Raw genomic sequence first — 14150 nt, 5'->3', positions numbered from 1 at the left:
TCTAACTTGAGAGATTACTGCAATTGATTGTTTGATATAATATTGGCTATATAGATTACCCAAAATTGTTCCTCTAATTAATTCAATCAACGTACTATTTTAACAATCCTACCATGCCAAAAAGAAAATCCTACGTCAAACCACAACCTAAAGAGAAGATGATCCCCACCAGTGAACCACAAGACTCCTGCACATGCCTTAAATGCTACAAAAATCTAAAGGATAATGAAAACTCCATCAAATGTTCTCTGTGTAAAAATACACTCATCATGACTGCTTGGGATTACCTGAGCAGATGATTCAATACCTAAAATCATCCAATGAGTTTCCACATATCTGCAAATCATGCAGACCCAAACTGGATCTGCCTGAAAGAGTTGATACCATTGAAACCATTGAAACATCCCCTACCATCGAAACCATTACAACATCCCTCAACATCATAGTAGCATCCCTGGACGCCGTAAAAGAAAGAATATCCAACCTTGAAAAAAAAGGACACAACGCAAAAACCTGAACATCCAATAGCTACTAACCACATCTCTACCAATCAACCACAATCCAATCCACAACCCAATCCACAAATAAACACAACCCAGACAAATATTGATATCCCAATTCTCATCAGAGAAGCCGTTGAGCGTGAACGGAAACGCCCAAACGCCATCTTATTTGGTCTAGAAGACATCAATGTCAATGATGACATCACAACTGTCCGAAACATCATCAGAAATTATCAAGCATCAACCATCTCCGCTGATGAAATACTTGACATTTCCCGCATTGACCGAGAGCTCAAAAATAGAGATGGCTCTGTGGCCCCACGCTTGTGCAGGGTCATTTGCAAAAATGAATCAAGCAAACGTAAATTCATTTATACTATAAACTCACTCGCCAAAACCAACACCATCCATAAGAACCTCCGTTGCCGCCCTGACCTAACCATACAGCAACGTGCCCGCCCCCGTGCACTCCGCATCGAACTCAAAAACCGTCTAGATAATGGAGAGAAGGACCTGTACATTGACTACCATGCTGACTGTATCAAAAGTAAACCACTCAACCCAATACTCAGCTTTTACCCTCAACCACAACCCTACCTCAACCCATCCACCATCACCCAAGACTAGGCACGCACGCCCCCAACTACCTCAATTCCAACTTCTGCCGGCCTTAAATGCAAACTACTCAATGCAAGAAGCCTCGTGAATAAAATACCTGAATTTCTCTTCCTCCTAAATATGGCTAACTTCGACATTATATTTGTCTGTGAAACATGGCTCAATGCATCTCTCCCGACTCCATTACCACAGTAAGAGACTATCATGTTTACAGATCAGATCGTGAAAATCGTCGAGGAGGTGGAGTTGCTATATTCTATAAAAATCCTTACATCTAAAAATATCCAAGTTACCCAGGAGTTTGCCCTTCCTGAAACCATCATCTGTGAACTATCCTCAAATATCACAATTCGATTCTTACTATGTTACAGAGCACCTGATTATGACATCGAACATGTAAACAAGCTAAATACATTACTAACATGGGCTGCATCCTGCCCATACCCTTTTATCCTTCTTGGTGATTTCAATCTACCTCATATTAACTGGACCCTAAATGATTGTACAACTGAAATCATACACACAACCTTCTACAATGCTATTACAAATCTGGGACTGGAACAACTAGTAACCAACAACACTAGACTAAACAACTGCCTCGATCTCATCTTCTGCAACAGTTTGAACCTAATCTACGGAATACAATCTAAAGAACCCTTTTCCAGTAGTGACCACAATATGATCGACTTTTGTCTCAACATACATCCACACAAAAATCACCACAATGATGTAATCCCCTATTGTAACTTCAAAAAGGCAACTATGATCTTATAGACAACGATCTCTCATCCCTTGATTGGCAATCTCTATTCACTGGATGCAATACTGTTGAAGACCATTATAACATATTTTTACTTGAAGTCAAAAGAGTCATCAAACTATATGTACCAACAACAACTCCCAAAACAAAACAAAAAGCAGATTACCCATATCAATAAGGAAACTTCAATCCAAAAAGAGATCACTCTGGCGGAAAAACAAATCTGGTCACGTTGCCAATTTCAAAACCGATACAAAAATCTATGCCACCAGATAAAGACCGAATGCACCAATTATCACATTAAACAAGAGGAAAACCTTCTAAGCACCAATTCCACCCGCTTTTTTTACAATTTTGTAAACAACAAACTAAAAGACTCAAGGTCCATCCCTCCCTTGATAGGACCTGATGGTAAAGACTGCAACGACGACACCATTAAAGCCAACATCTTTAACACATTCTTCGGCTCAGTATTTGTAAACAGCAATGGATCATGCCCAGTATTTCCTAGCCGTACCACAGATAACAACAATGATCTAATACATATCGATTTCACAGAAGACAATGTTGAAAAAGCAATACGCAACCTAAAACCATCTCTATCTATTGGACCGGATGGAATATGTGCCTACTTCTTAAGAAAGCTATCCTCTGCCATAGCCAAACCTCTAAGCATAATCTTTGAAAAATCTTTCAGAACCAGCTCCTTGCCCAACCTATGGTCACAAGCCACAGTCATCCCCATCTTCAAAAAGGGAGACCCAAGCCTAGTTGAAAACTACAGGCCAATCTCCTTATGCTGCGTCACCTGTAAAGTCATGGAATCAATTATTAACCAATCCATCATCCTTCACTTAGAGACAAATAACCTACTCTCCAATAAACAATTTGGTTTCAGGAAAAAACTATCCTGTAATCTGCAACTCTTACACTGTAAAAACATATGGACGACACAACTCGACCAGGGCAAAACAATAGACGCAATCTACATAGACTTCTGTAAAGCCTTTGATTCAGTGGTACACGACAAACTACTCCTAAAAATAAAATCCTATGGTATCTCTGGACAACTGAATAACTGGATAGAAGCATTCCTGTCAAACAGACAACAAATGGTCAAAATCGGGAACGTCCTATCAAATCCAGTACCTGTCAATAGTGGTGTTCCCCAAGGCAGTGTTCTAGGACCAACTCTCTTCATACTCTACATAAACGACCTCTGTGATCATATTAAGAGCAATTGCGTTCTCTTCGCTGATGATGTAAAGCTGTTCAATACCACAGACAATACTGCTACCCTACAAAAAGATCTTGACTATGTATCCGAATGGTCAAACAAATGGCAACTTCAAATCTCAACAAATAAATGCTCTGTCTTACATATTGGCAAAAAAAAATCAGAAAATAAAATACAAGCTGAATAGTCAAGATCTTGTTGATGACCCAAGCTCTGTAAAGGACCTTGGAATACTCACCTCTAATGATCTAAGTGCTAGAGCACACTGCAACTACATAGCCAAAAAGGCATTAAGAGTTGTTAACCTAATCCTACGTAGCTTTTTCTCTGGTAATATCACACTACTAACCAGAGCATACAAAACATTTGCTAGACCAATACTCGAATACAGTTCATCAGTCTGGAATCCACACTACGTATCTGATATTAGCACAATTGAGAAAGTCCAGAAATATTTCACAAGAAGAGTTCTCCACTCCTCTACTCGCTGTAGAATACCTTATGCCACCAGACTTGAAATTCTAGAACTAGAAAACCTTGAATTACGCCGTCTTCGGTCTGACTTAAGCATGGTATACAAAATCATACATTGCAATGTCCTACCTGTCAATGAATACTTCAGCTTCAACCATAACAACACAAGAGCACACAATAGATACAAACTCAAAGTAAACCGCACCAAACTTGATTGCAGGAAATACGACTTCAGCAATAGAGTGGTCAATGTCTGGAATACTCTACCCGACTCTGTAGTTTCTTCCCCAAACCCCAAAAAACTTTAACCTTAGACTGTCTACTATTGACCTCACCCCTTTCCTAAGAGGTCTGTAGGGGGCGTGCATAAGCGCACCAACGTGCCTACCGTCCCTGTCCTATTGTTTCTCCTATTCTTTTATTTTTCTTATATGTAACCATTTCATGTATTCACAACTATGTATACATTTATACTTATTATCTTGTAAACAATTGGCAAATCAAATAAATAAATAAATAAATAAAAATAAATAAAAACAGAGCCCAAGCAGGCCATGTGCCTCCCTGAGCTCCGTTTTCATGGTAGATGGCTGCAGGAGGCCATCACAGCTGAAAACAGAGCCTGGGAGGGCCACACATGACCTTCCCTAGCTTCGTTTTTGCTGGCAGAGGCACCGTGGACTGGTTCTTTGCTGTTTCCAGAGCGGCATTGCGGGCGAGATCTAAGCATCCCGCAGGCCAGATCCAGCCCATGGGCCTTGAGTCTGACACCCTTGTTCTACAATGTCTAGTTAGTAAAGTGAGCAGGTATAAGCTGATAAAATATTACTGATTTTTAAATGGGGCTACTTGACTTTCTTGGACATGCACTCACCAGCTTTTGTTTCTGTACCTTCCATATTACAGGTACAGCAGCACTTTGCAAACAACCCATGTCAGATGCCCTCAAAGGACAGAACCACCTTGACCAAAAAGTTCTACCTCTTCCCGGGACATTGAAGCTAGGTAAGTGTTTCTTCTTGCAGCTGTAATACCAGATTTTGGGATATTTGGGGGCAGTAGACTGAGGGACAACAGAGTCAACTGATTATTCTTGGAGTTTTGGGGTAAATCGGAAACCCCTTTGTGACAAATCAGGAAATCCCTTCTTTATATCTCAACATTACCATGAACTCGCTGTGAGATCTTCAGCCTCTTTCCCTGTATGTAATATGGAGAAAAATACTTCATATCTCCTCTATCATACAGGTCCTCAAGTTACAACTGTTATTGAGCCTCACAATTACAATCATAGGTTGTGATGGTTATAAAGCAAGTCCCCACATGACCTGAGCCGATTTTATTACTTTGTTTGCAGTGCAATGACCGCCACAAACACAGAGTCATTAAACAAAGCCATTGTTCTCTATGGGGTATTTTTACCAGAAACTGAAAGTAAATGCCAGTTTCCAGCATAAACATCATAAACCATGGTGTTACAGGGAGCTGCAAACAATTGTAAATGAGGGCTGGTTGCTGAGTGCCCAGCAACATGACCTCTGGGTGGCCCAGATATTGAAATTTTGGATTTGGGTCATAACAAGGTTTTTTGGGGTCTAAGACACCGGTCAAAAGTTGAGACTATCTGTATACCTGTATGTGGTATACTAACAGACACTGCATATCAACTACCGTGTTTCTCACATAATAAGGCCGGGCCTTATTTTTTTTTTGAGCCCCGAAAAAACGGCTAGGCCGTCTTTTCGGGGGGGTGACTTAATTCCCCCCCTTGCATCCTCGCCAACAGCCGCTCCTAACGGGTGATCATGGCGAAGCGCAGAGAGCTCCCTACTCCCACCTTTGCTGCAGACACCTTTGGCACCCGCCGCTGTTGCTTTCCCTTCTGCCCATTCCACCGCCACGTTTGGAGCTGGCACTTCCGTGTTTGGAGTGCCGCCGCCATTTGGAGCTCCAAACGCAGAAGTGGCAGCTCCAAACATGACGGCGGGCGATCTTTTTATTTTGGTCCGCGCGAAGTTCAGAGCGAGCAAGAGAGGAGACTGCGATGCCTCCATCCGAGATGGCAACCTCACTAGTGGATCACAACGTGGCTGGAAGCCCGAATCGGCGGGATACGATGGCAATCTTTTTGGAGCGAGAGGAAAGGGAGAGAAGAGTTGCGAGGCGTAATTTGCAGGAGGAAGTGGGTGTACCCCACGGCAGGGAGACCAAGGAAGAAGGGCCGGTAGGCAACGGAGAGCGTCCCGTAGCTCCAGAAGCAGCCTAGAGACGCGCCCGGGAAGAGGCGCAGATGCTGCCTTGTAGTCCCCAAACCAACTCCAAACGCGAACGTGTTCCAAACGCGAAGCCGGTCGCTAAAGAGCCAGAAAGCAGCAAGGGCACCGGGTGGAAAGGACAGGGTCACGATCACACGGAGATGCCCAGAGAGTGGAGCGCACATAACTAAAGGCGGCGCATGCAGTTGGTTTGGGGACCACAAGGCAGCATCTGCGCCTCTTCCCGGCGCGCTCTCTAGGCTGCTTCCGGAGCTACGGACGCTCTCCGTTGCCTACCGCCCCTTCTTCCTTGGGCTCCTGCCGTGGGCACACCCACTTCCTCCTGCAAATTACACCTCGCAACTCTTCTCTCCCTTTCCTCTCGCTCCAAAAAGATTGCCATCGTATCCCGCCGATTCGGGCTTCCAGCCATGTTGTGATCCACTAGTGAGGTTGCCATCTCGGATGGAGGCATCGCAGTCTCCCTCTCTTGCTCGCTCTGAACTTCGCGTGGACCAAAATAAAAAGATCGCCCGCCGTCATGTTTGGAGCTGCCACTTCCGCGCTTGGGCTCCAAATGGCGGCGGCACTCCAAACACGGAAGCGCCAGCTCCAAACGTGGCGGCGGAATGGGCAGAAGGGAAAGCAACAGCGGCGGTGCCAAAGGTGTCTGCAGCAAAGGTGTTTGGTGGGAGTAGGGAGCTCTCCGCACTTCCGCCATGATCGCCTGCTAGGAGCGGCTGGTGGCAAGGAATTCCTGCCCGCCGGGCGCTCCTAACGGCAAGTCTCCCGCCCTTCCCCCTTATTTTGAATATTTTAAGATAGGCCTAAATTTGGGGGAGGGGCTTAATTTGATTTTATGCCCCAAAAACATGCTGGGCCTTCCTATTGGTGGAGGCCGTATTGTTGGAGAAACACGGTATATATACTTTAAATATTTAATATAGATAACAAATACTGATGTGTTATGACTCCCCTTCAAAATTCAAGCAAGCAAAACAGAAAGCAGCCGTTTCAAAATTAAATCAAACAGAAAGAAGTCTCACAAGATAACGGCTGTCATAAATTACAATCCACAGTAACAAACTTTGCTCTGTTCGGCACACCAGTCCTGGCAAAAAATCTCAAGCCTCAGAGCTTCTGCTGTATCGTCTTCACGCAATAAGTCACTTTGTTCCTGGCAAATTTTTCCAGCCCAGCTGTGTCCTTTTATACTCATTGAGGCAACGTGCTAATTTCCTTAATTATTGACTCGCCCTCCTCCTTCGTTCTCACTCGGTTTGCCTCCTTAATCGTCTTCTGTTCCTTACATTTAACCACAAGTTTTCCAAGTTCTCATCTCCACTAGAAGACTCTCTCAAAACTTCCCTGTCAGCCATTCCCGGCTGTTGATCAGATAAGGAACCAGAGGAGGTCAAAGGTCCTGACAATTCTAATACATCAGGTCTGTCTTCCTTTGTCACGTCCATCTCCTCATCCTGGTTATTATTTCCATCACTGAGCCCTGCCGGCTCATATTTTTCTGCCATGTCCTCCTCACTTGAACTCATATCAGCCACAGGAGCTGAATCCAAGCCCGGAGCCACAACACTGATGTAAGGAATTATGCAATGTTATACATAATTTCTTACATCAGTATTTGTTATCTATATTAAATAAGACCTAGACATTTTTTTAAGTGTTTAATGTTAAGTAGCCAAGTTGAATAACTGCATGATAACAGGTGTGGACTTTTGTTCCGTTTTACAGTTTTTTATTAGCTTATAATAAAAGAAGCAAATAGGGAACAAAAAGGAAGGGAAGGAGAAGAGAGACGTATAGAAAAGAGGTGGGGGGAAGGCATTAACTGCCAACTCCCTCTGGTGCAGTAGAATAATGTATTAACATCAAACCTCAACTTTTTACTTTTCCATAATAGTATAAACTAACTATTTCTATAACAAATCTATCTAAACAGGAAAACCCAAAATCAAAGTTTAATTTTTTTTTCACCTCAAGCACAAAGTCCAGAAGCGGTTTTCAAGTAGAAACAAAAGTACTTATTCTTTTCTTTGATCAATAACACTCAAATTAGCCATGGCTTCTAACTCCATCAAGTTTTGCAGCCATTCATCCATTGTGGGAATCAAAATGTCCAAATTTGGGCATATAAAGTAATCTTGCTGTTGTCAACATATATAAATATGAACTTGGAAATATCCCTCTGCTATTGTTTGAATGGAGGTGTGGACCTTTGTTATACTTTGGGGGGCATTATTGTATAGTTTGAATGTATTGTGAGTCACTCAATTATTCAAGCAACGTAAGCCTTATACTGTAAGTTGTTTAAATAAATAAATAGCTGCTGCTCATTTTTTTTCTTCTCTTTTTCTCAGGTGAAGGAAAAATTACTGGGTCCATAAGCAGACAATTTTCAGATATATAGAAGAAACATGGATTGACCACACCTTGTCCTTTCTCCACCTTATTCCTTATTGTAAATTTCCATCAACCCATTTTTGGAATTTTATGTGTTTTGTGTCTCAATCTTATACAGTGTGATTAGTATTTGTTTCCCACAGCAAAAACATTACACTATGATGCTTAAAATGAAAATAAGAGTCAAAAATCATTTGTAATGGTTTCTCTCCCCCCCACCCCCCAATGGTAAAGAACAATTAATAAAGAAGTTAAATTCTTTTTTAAAAAAGATTTTATTGGTTTTTAAAAACAAACATAAACAAACAAAACATAAAAACATCAAGCTGTCTTCCATAGGTGTACATATAGCGTGCCGGTTGGTTTACAAATTGTTTTGTGCTTCCATTTCGTAGTCTCAATTACAATTACATTACATATAATCTCATATTGTCAATCAAAAACTAAATACCTTAGTATCATTATTAATCAATCATTTGACTATACTTTTATTCATTCATGTTTTACAAGATAACCATAATTTGCTTAATTTATTGTATAACAGTTCATATTATCATCCCAAATCCATCCTAAAATCATTTTGTAGTTATAATAAAAAAAGAGTACATCTTTATATATTTATTATTTTCTAGAAATCTACATATTTCATTACTGTACTTTGTTATCTAACCATTGATAGAAAAGATCCCAAATTTTATAAAATTGTTTATCCTCTTGTTCTCTAATTTCAAATGTCAATCTACTCATTTCAGCACATTCCAATATTTTCTTAATTATTTCCTCCTGTGATGGTATCTTCTCATTTTTCCAGTTTTTAGCAAATACAATCCTAGCCGCTGTTAATACATTTACAATCAGGTATTTCAAGTCTTTGCTATATATTTCAGGTAAAATTCCCAATAAAAATATTTCTGGTTTCAAGTCTATATGTTTTTTCGTCATTTTCTCCAACCACATGTGGATTTTAGTCCGGTATTTTTTGCCATCTGCACAAGTCCACCACATATGGTAATATGAGCCAGGTGTCTGATGACATTTCCAACATTTTTCGGATTTATTCTTGAACCTTCTTGCTATTCTTGTCGAGGGAAAATGCTACCTGTAAAACATCTTATACAAATTTTCTTTATATGCTGTTGACATAGTCATTTTATAATTTTGAGACCACAATTTTTGCCATTTCTCTAAATCAGGGGTTCCCAACCTGGGGTGCGAGACGATATTGCAGGGGGTGCGAGAAAAGTCCAGGTAAATAATAGGATATTGGCTATATGTTGGCATTTTTATTTTCTTTTGCAATGGATTAACTTTGTTTTCATTTTAGAGTTAAGTATCGTTATTTAGTGGCCGTCACATACATAGCTGAAAAGATTCAATCCTACCATATATTTAACGCGTTCAGTAGTTCCTAAAGTCTAAATTTCAGGGGGTGCGAGGTTCGAGTGAAATTTCTTTAGGGGTGCGGGGCAAAAAAAAGGTTGGGAACCACTGCTCTAAATCAATCCCATATCCAAAATTTTTCCCCCAAGCAATCATAGTTTCTTTAACTTGTTCTTCTTCTAGTTTAATTTCTAATAAATATCCATACAATTTTTTAATCACCCTTTCATCAGTACCTGTCAAAATCTTATCTGTCAGTCAATTTATCATAGAAACCTTCTGTTTTAGAATCTTTATCATACCTTGAATGTATTTGTGCATATGAAAACCAATTCATCTTCATACCTTGTTCCTCTAGTTTTTGCATAGATTTAAGTTCACCCTTTTCATTCAGTATTTTACCATATCTAACTGTTTGTTCCTTTTTGTATATTATAGGATATGAAAATGCTTCAATAGTCGATAACCAGACTGGAATTTTCAAATAACATTGTCTTTTAACCTTCTCCCAGTTTAACCACAGAGACTCCCATATATGATGTCTTCTAAAATACCCCTGTGTTTTAGTTCCTTTATACCATAAAAAAGCATGCCACCCCAACAACAGATCATGTCCTTCTAATGTCAGCAATCTAGCATTTCTTAGTGTTATCCATTCCTTAACCCACATCAAATTTGTAGCTTGATAGTACAACTCCCAATTAGACAAACCAAATTCTCCTCTAATTCTAGCATCTTGCAAAAGTTTTAACTTTATTCTCGCTTTCTTACCTTGCCATATATATTTCAACACTATTTTATTTAAATCTTCAAAGTAGTCTTTTCCAAGCCTAATTGGAATTGTTTGAAACAAATATAAAATTCTGGGTAATATATTCATCTTGGTTGTTGAAATTCTCCCTATTAGTGACAGTTGTAAGTTTTCCCATTTCGCCAAATCTAGCGCTATCTGCTGTTTAAGTTTAATATAATTATTCTCTTTTAATGTACTACATCTTGCTGTCAAATATATCCTCAAGTACTTGATCTTATTCGTGACCTGAATTTTCAATAGATCTGCCATTTCTTCCTTTTGTCTTAATAGCATATTCTTTGTCAAAATCTTTGTCTTATCTTTATTTATTTTCAAACCAGCCACCTTTCCATATGTCTCTAACTTTTCTATCAATTTTGATGCTGTTTCTAGAGGGTCTTCTAAAATGAAAACCAGGTCATCCGCAAATGCTTGCAGCTTGAATTCTTCCTTTTTGATTTTCATTCCTTTTATATTCTTTTCATCTCTAATATTTCTGTTCAACACTTCCAAAGTTAACACAAACAACAAAGGTGATAGTGGGCACCCTTGTCTTGTTCCTTTTCTTATATTAATAGAGTCTGTCAGCTCTCCCTCTATCATTACCTTTGCCGTTTGCTTGTGGTATATGGCTTCTATTGCTTGTATGAATTTTCTAGCAAAACCCATCTGCTCCAACAATAACATGAATCACCAATTCACATTGTCAAATGCCTTCTGTGCATCTAGAAATATCAGAGCCATTTGTTTTTCAGGATGTGCCTCATAGTATTCCAAAGTGTCCAAGATTACTCTCATATTGTCTTTAATTTGTCTCTTTGGCAGAAATCCATTTTGATCAGGATGGATAAAATTATTTAAATATTTTTTAAGTCTTTCTGCCAATATTGAAGCAAAGATCTTGTAGTCTGCATTTAGTAAAGAAATGGGTCTATAGTTCTTAATTTGTAATAGGTCGGCCTCGTCTTTAGGAATGTGTAATATAGGCTTCTGACCATGATTTAGGTATCTTCTTCTTTAGCATAACTTCATTCATAACTTCTAGCAATGGAAGATTCAACGATTCTTGTAATGTTTTATAAAATTCTGCCGGAAGTCCGTCTGGGCCTGGTGACTTTCCATTATTTTGCTTCTTGAGTGCTTCAGTTAACTCCATCATCATTATGTTGCTTTCTAGCATTTTTTCAGTCTCTTTAGGTATCTGAGGTAAATTAGCATTCTGTAAGTACTGCTTGACTCTCTCTTCATCAATATTCTCTTGCATATATAATTTGCCATAGAAGACTTCTAAAGAAGTTAAATTCTTTTAGTAAAGTAGCTGATTTTTAAGGTCAACAAACAGAAAACCAAGGTATTGGTCAAAAATATGAGTACACAAGATCAAGAGAAATTAAAGCCAAACGTAGCTTTTAAAATTGAAAAGAAAATTAAATATTGCAGAGTAATATTAACCACTCAAAATTGTACGTTATTTTAGAAAAACTATGGAAAAGTGTGGAATGCAATTTAAAAATATTTAATGAAATAGAATTGACTGAAAGTATTAGTAATATGCAAAAGTGTTAAGTAGTTGTGTAAAAGTGCTGTAAAAAAGAAGTATTAACAGTATTTATCAATTAATAAAATGGAAAGTAAATGAACAAAAGAGAAATCAAAATCAAAATCAAAACAATATTTGGTCTGACCAGTCTTTGCCTTCCAAACAGCATCAATTCTTACAGTTGCACACTTGCACAAAGTAGGGGATTTCATAAAATTAGAGTTAAGTATACAATTAACCAATTATACCAAGCAGGTACTAATAATCATCAATTTCATATGTAGGTTGAAATATAGTCATAAACTGAAACAGAGACAGCTATGTAGGAGGCTTAAAACTGGGTGAGGAACAGCCACATTCTGATACCATGTTTTCCCAAAAATAAGACCCTGTCTAATATACAGTATATATTTTACCATCAAAAAAAAGCACCAGGTCTTATTTTCGGGAGGGGAGACTTCCACTGACCCATCTCACTTGCATGCGTCTCCCCCAGCTTCCTTTCCACTGTCAGAGCCCTTCAGGAACTTTTTCAGCCAGCAAAAGGCCAGCAAGGCTTTCCTGAAGGCCTCTGCAGCTGATAACAGAGCTCCGGATTGATCTGGATCTCTGTTATTGGCTGCAGAGGTCTTCAGGAAAGCCTTGGCAGCTGCAGAAGAAATGGGCCAGTAAGGCAGGTGCTGGGGTGTGTGAGACCTGGCTTTAACTGTCCGAAGGTAAGTAGTAGGACAGCTCCAATCCCCCCATCCCCACCCTAGCTTAATTTTTACGAGTGCACCCTGGAGTGGGCGGGTCTTAATTAGGGCTTATTTGGGGGGTAGGGTTTATATCAGGTGCACATGTAAAAGCTAGGACTTACTTTTGGGTTAGGTCATATATTTGGGGAAGCACAGTCCTAAGGTAAACTTGTGGAAGACGGTTTCATGTCAGATTATACACATGTCAAAATTGAGTACAGGGACAAGACATAAAGTAGTTATACTGCATCAGCAAAGTCTCTTCCAGGCAAAGATTTCAAAGCAAACTGGGGTATCAAGATGTGCTGTTCAAGCGTTTTTGAAGAAGCACAAAGAAATGGGCAACATTGAGGGGCGTAGACACGGTGGTCAGCCAAGGAAACTTAGTGCAGCAGATGAAAGACTCTGCCTATCAATGCCATCAGCACAGAACTGGTAGAAACCAGTGCAATCCATCTACTGTTCAGAGAAGTCTGGCCAGAAGTGGTCGTCATAGAAGAATTGTGGCCCAAAAGCCATACCTCTGATGGGGAAACAAGGCTAAGCAACTCAACTATGCACAAAAATATGAATGGGTGCATAAAAATGGCAGCAGGTGCTCTGGACTGATGAGTCGAAATATCTGGCTGTTTCAGAAGGCAATTTGTTCGCGGAAGGGCTGGAGGGTGGTAAAATAATGAGTGTCTGCAGGCAACAATGAAGCATGGTAAAGGAGTTGTCTGCAAATGGACGTGGAGATTTGGTCAGGATCAAAGTTGTCGTCAATGCTGAGAAATACAGGCAGATATTTATCCATCATGCCATACCATCAGGGAGACATGTGATTGGCCTCAAATTTATTCTACAGCAGCAGAATAACAGCCCCAAACATACAGCCAATGTCATTAAGAATTACACCTTCAGCATAAAGAAGAATGGGAAGTTCTGGAAGAGATGGTTAGGCTGATCTCAACATCGTTTTAGCACCTTTGGGATAACATGAAGAGACAGGATTTGAGGTAGCCTATATCAACAGAATATCTGTGGTTAGTTCTCCAAGATGTTTGGAACAACCTTGAAAGAACTTTGCCAAGTTCCTTCAAAAACTGTGTACCTAGAAGAATTGATGCTGTTTTGAAGGCAAAAGGTGGTCGCACCAAATATTAATTTGATTTGGATTTCTCTTCTGTTCATTTACTTTCCACTTTGTTAACTGATAAAAAATAAATTATTAGCACTTATATTCCTGAAAGCATTCTTAATTTATAGCATTTTTACACAACTGCCGAAACCTTTTGTGTCAGGTCTGCCATCTTCAGCTGCTTTACTTTGCTTTGTTGGCATCTTGCCATAAATGGAAAGGGGGGGAAGGAATTTTGAGAAATTTGAGCAGGAAGAAAAAAGGAGGGAAAGGGGGAGGGAAATACGCTGACAGGAACCAGAGGTGTTAAACTGG

General features: G+C 39.7%; 1 protein-coding gene across 2 annotated transcripts in view; it reads left to right on the top strand.

Moving 5' to 3' along the window:
• LOC113414673 (caspase-1-like) overlaps positions 1–9186 on the top strand; it is a 45066-nt gene extending 35880 nt beyond the window's left edge. For both annotated transcript variants that reach the window (XM_087958738.1, XM_087958728.1), the window contains exons 8-9: positions 4499–4597; positions 8223–9186. In XM_087958738.1, coding sequence (XP_087814864.1) covers positions 4499–4591 — 93 coding nt within the window. In that variant the 3' untranslated portion in view covers positions 4592–4597; positions 8223–9186. The remainder of the gene's footprint in view (positions 1–4498; positions 4598–8222) is intronic.
• The last annotated feature ends 4964 nt before the right edge of the window (positions 9187–14150 follow it).

The sequence above is a fragment of the Notechis scutatus genome, chromosome 1 (assembly GCF_049901735.1).
Source record: "Notechis scutatus isolate UNSWTSFEM ecotype Mainland chromosome 1, rNotScu1.2, whole genome shotgun sequence".
Classification (NCBI taxonomy): domain Eukaryota; kingdom Metazoa; phylum Chordata; class Lepidosauria; order Squamata; family Elapidae; genus Notechis; species Notechis scutatus.
This window is presented reverse-complemented; position numbering and strand designations above follow the sequence as displayed.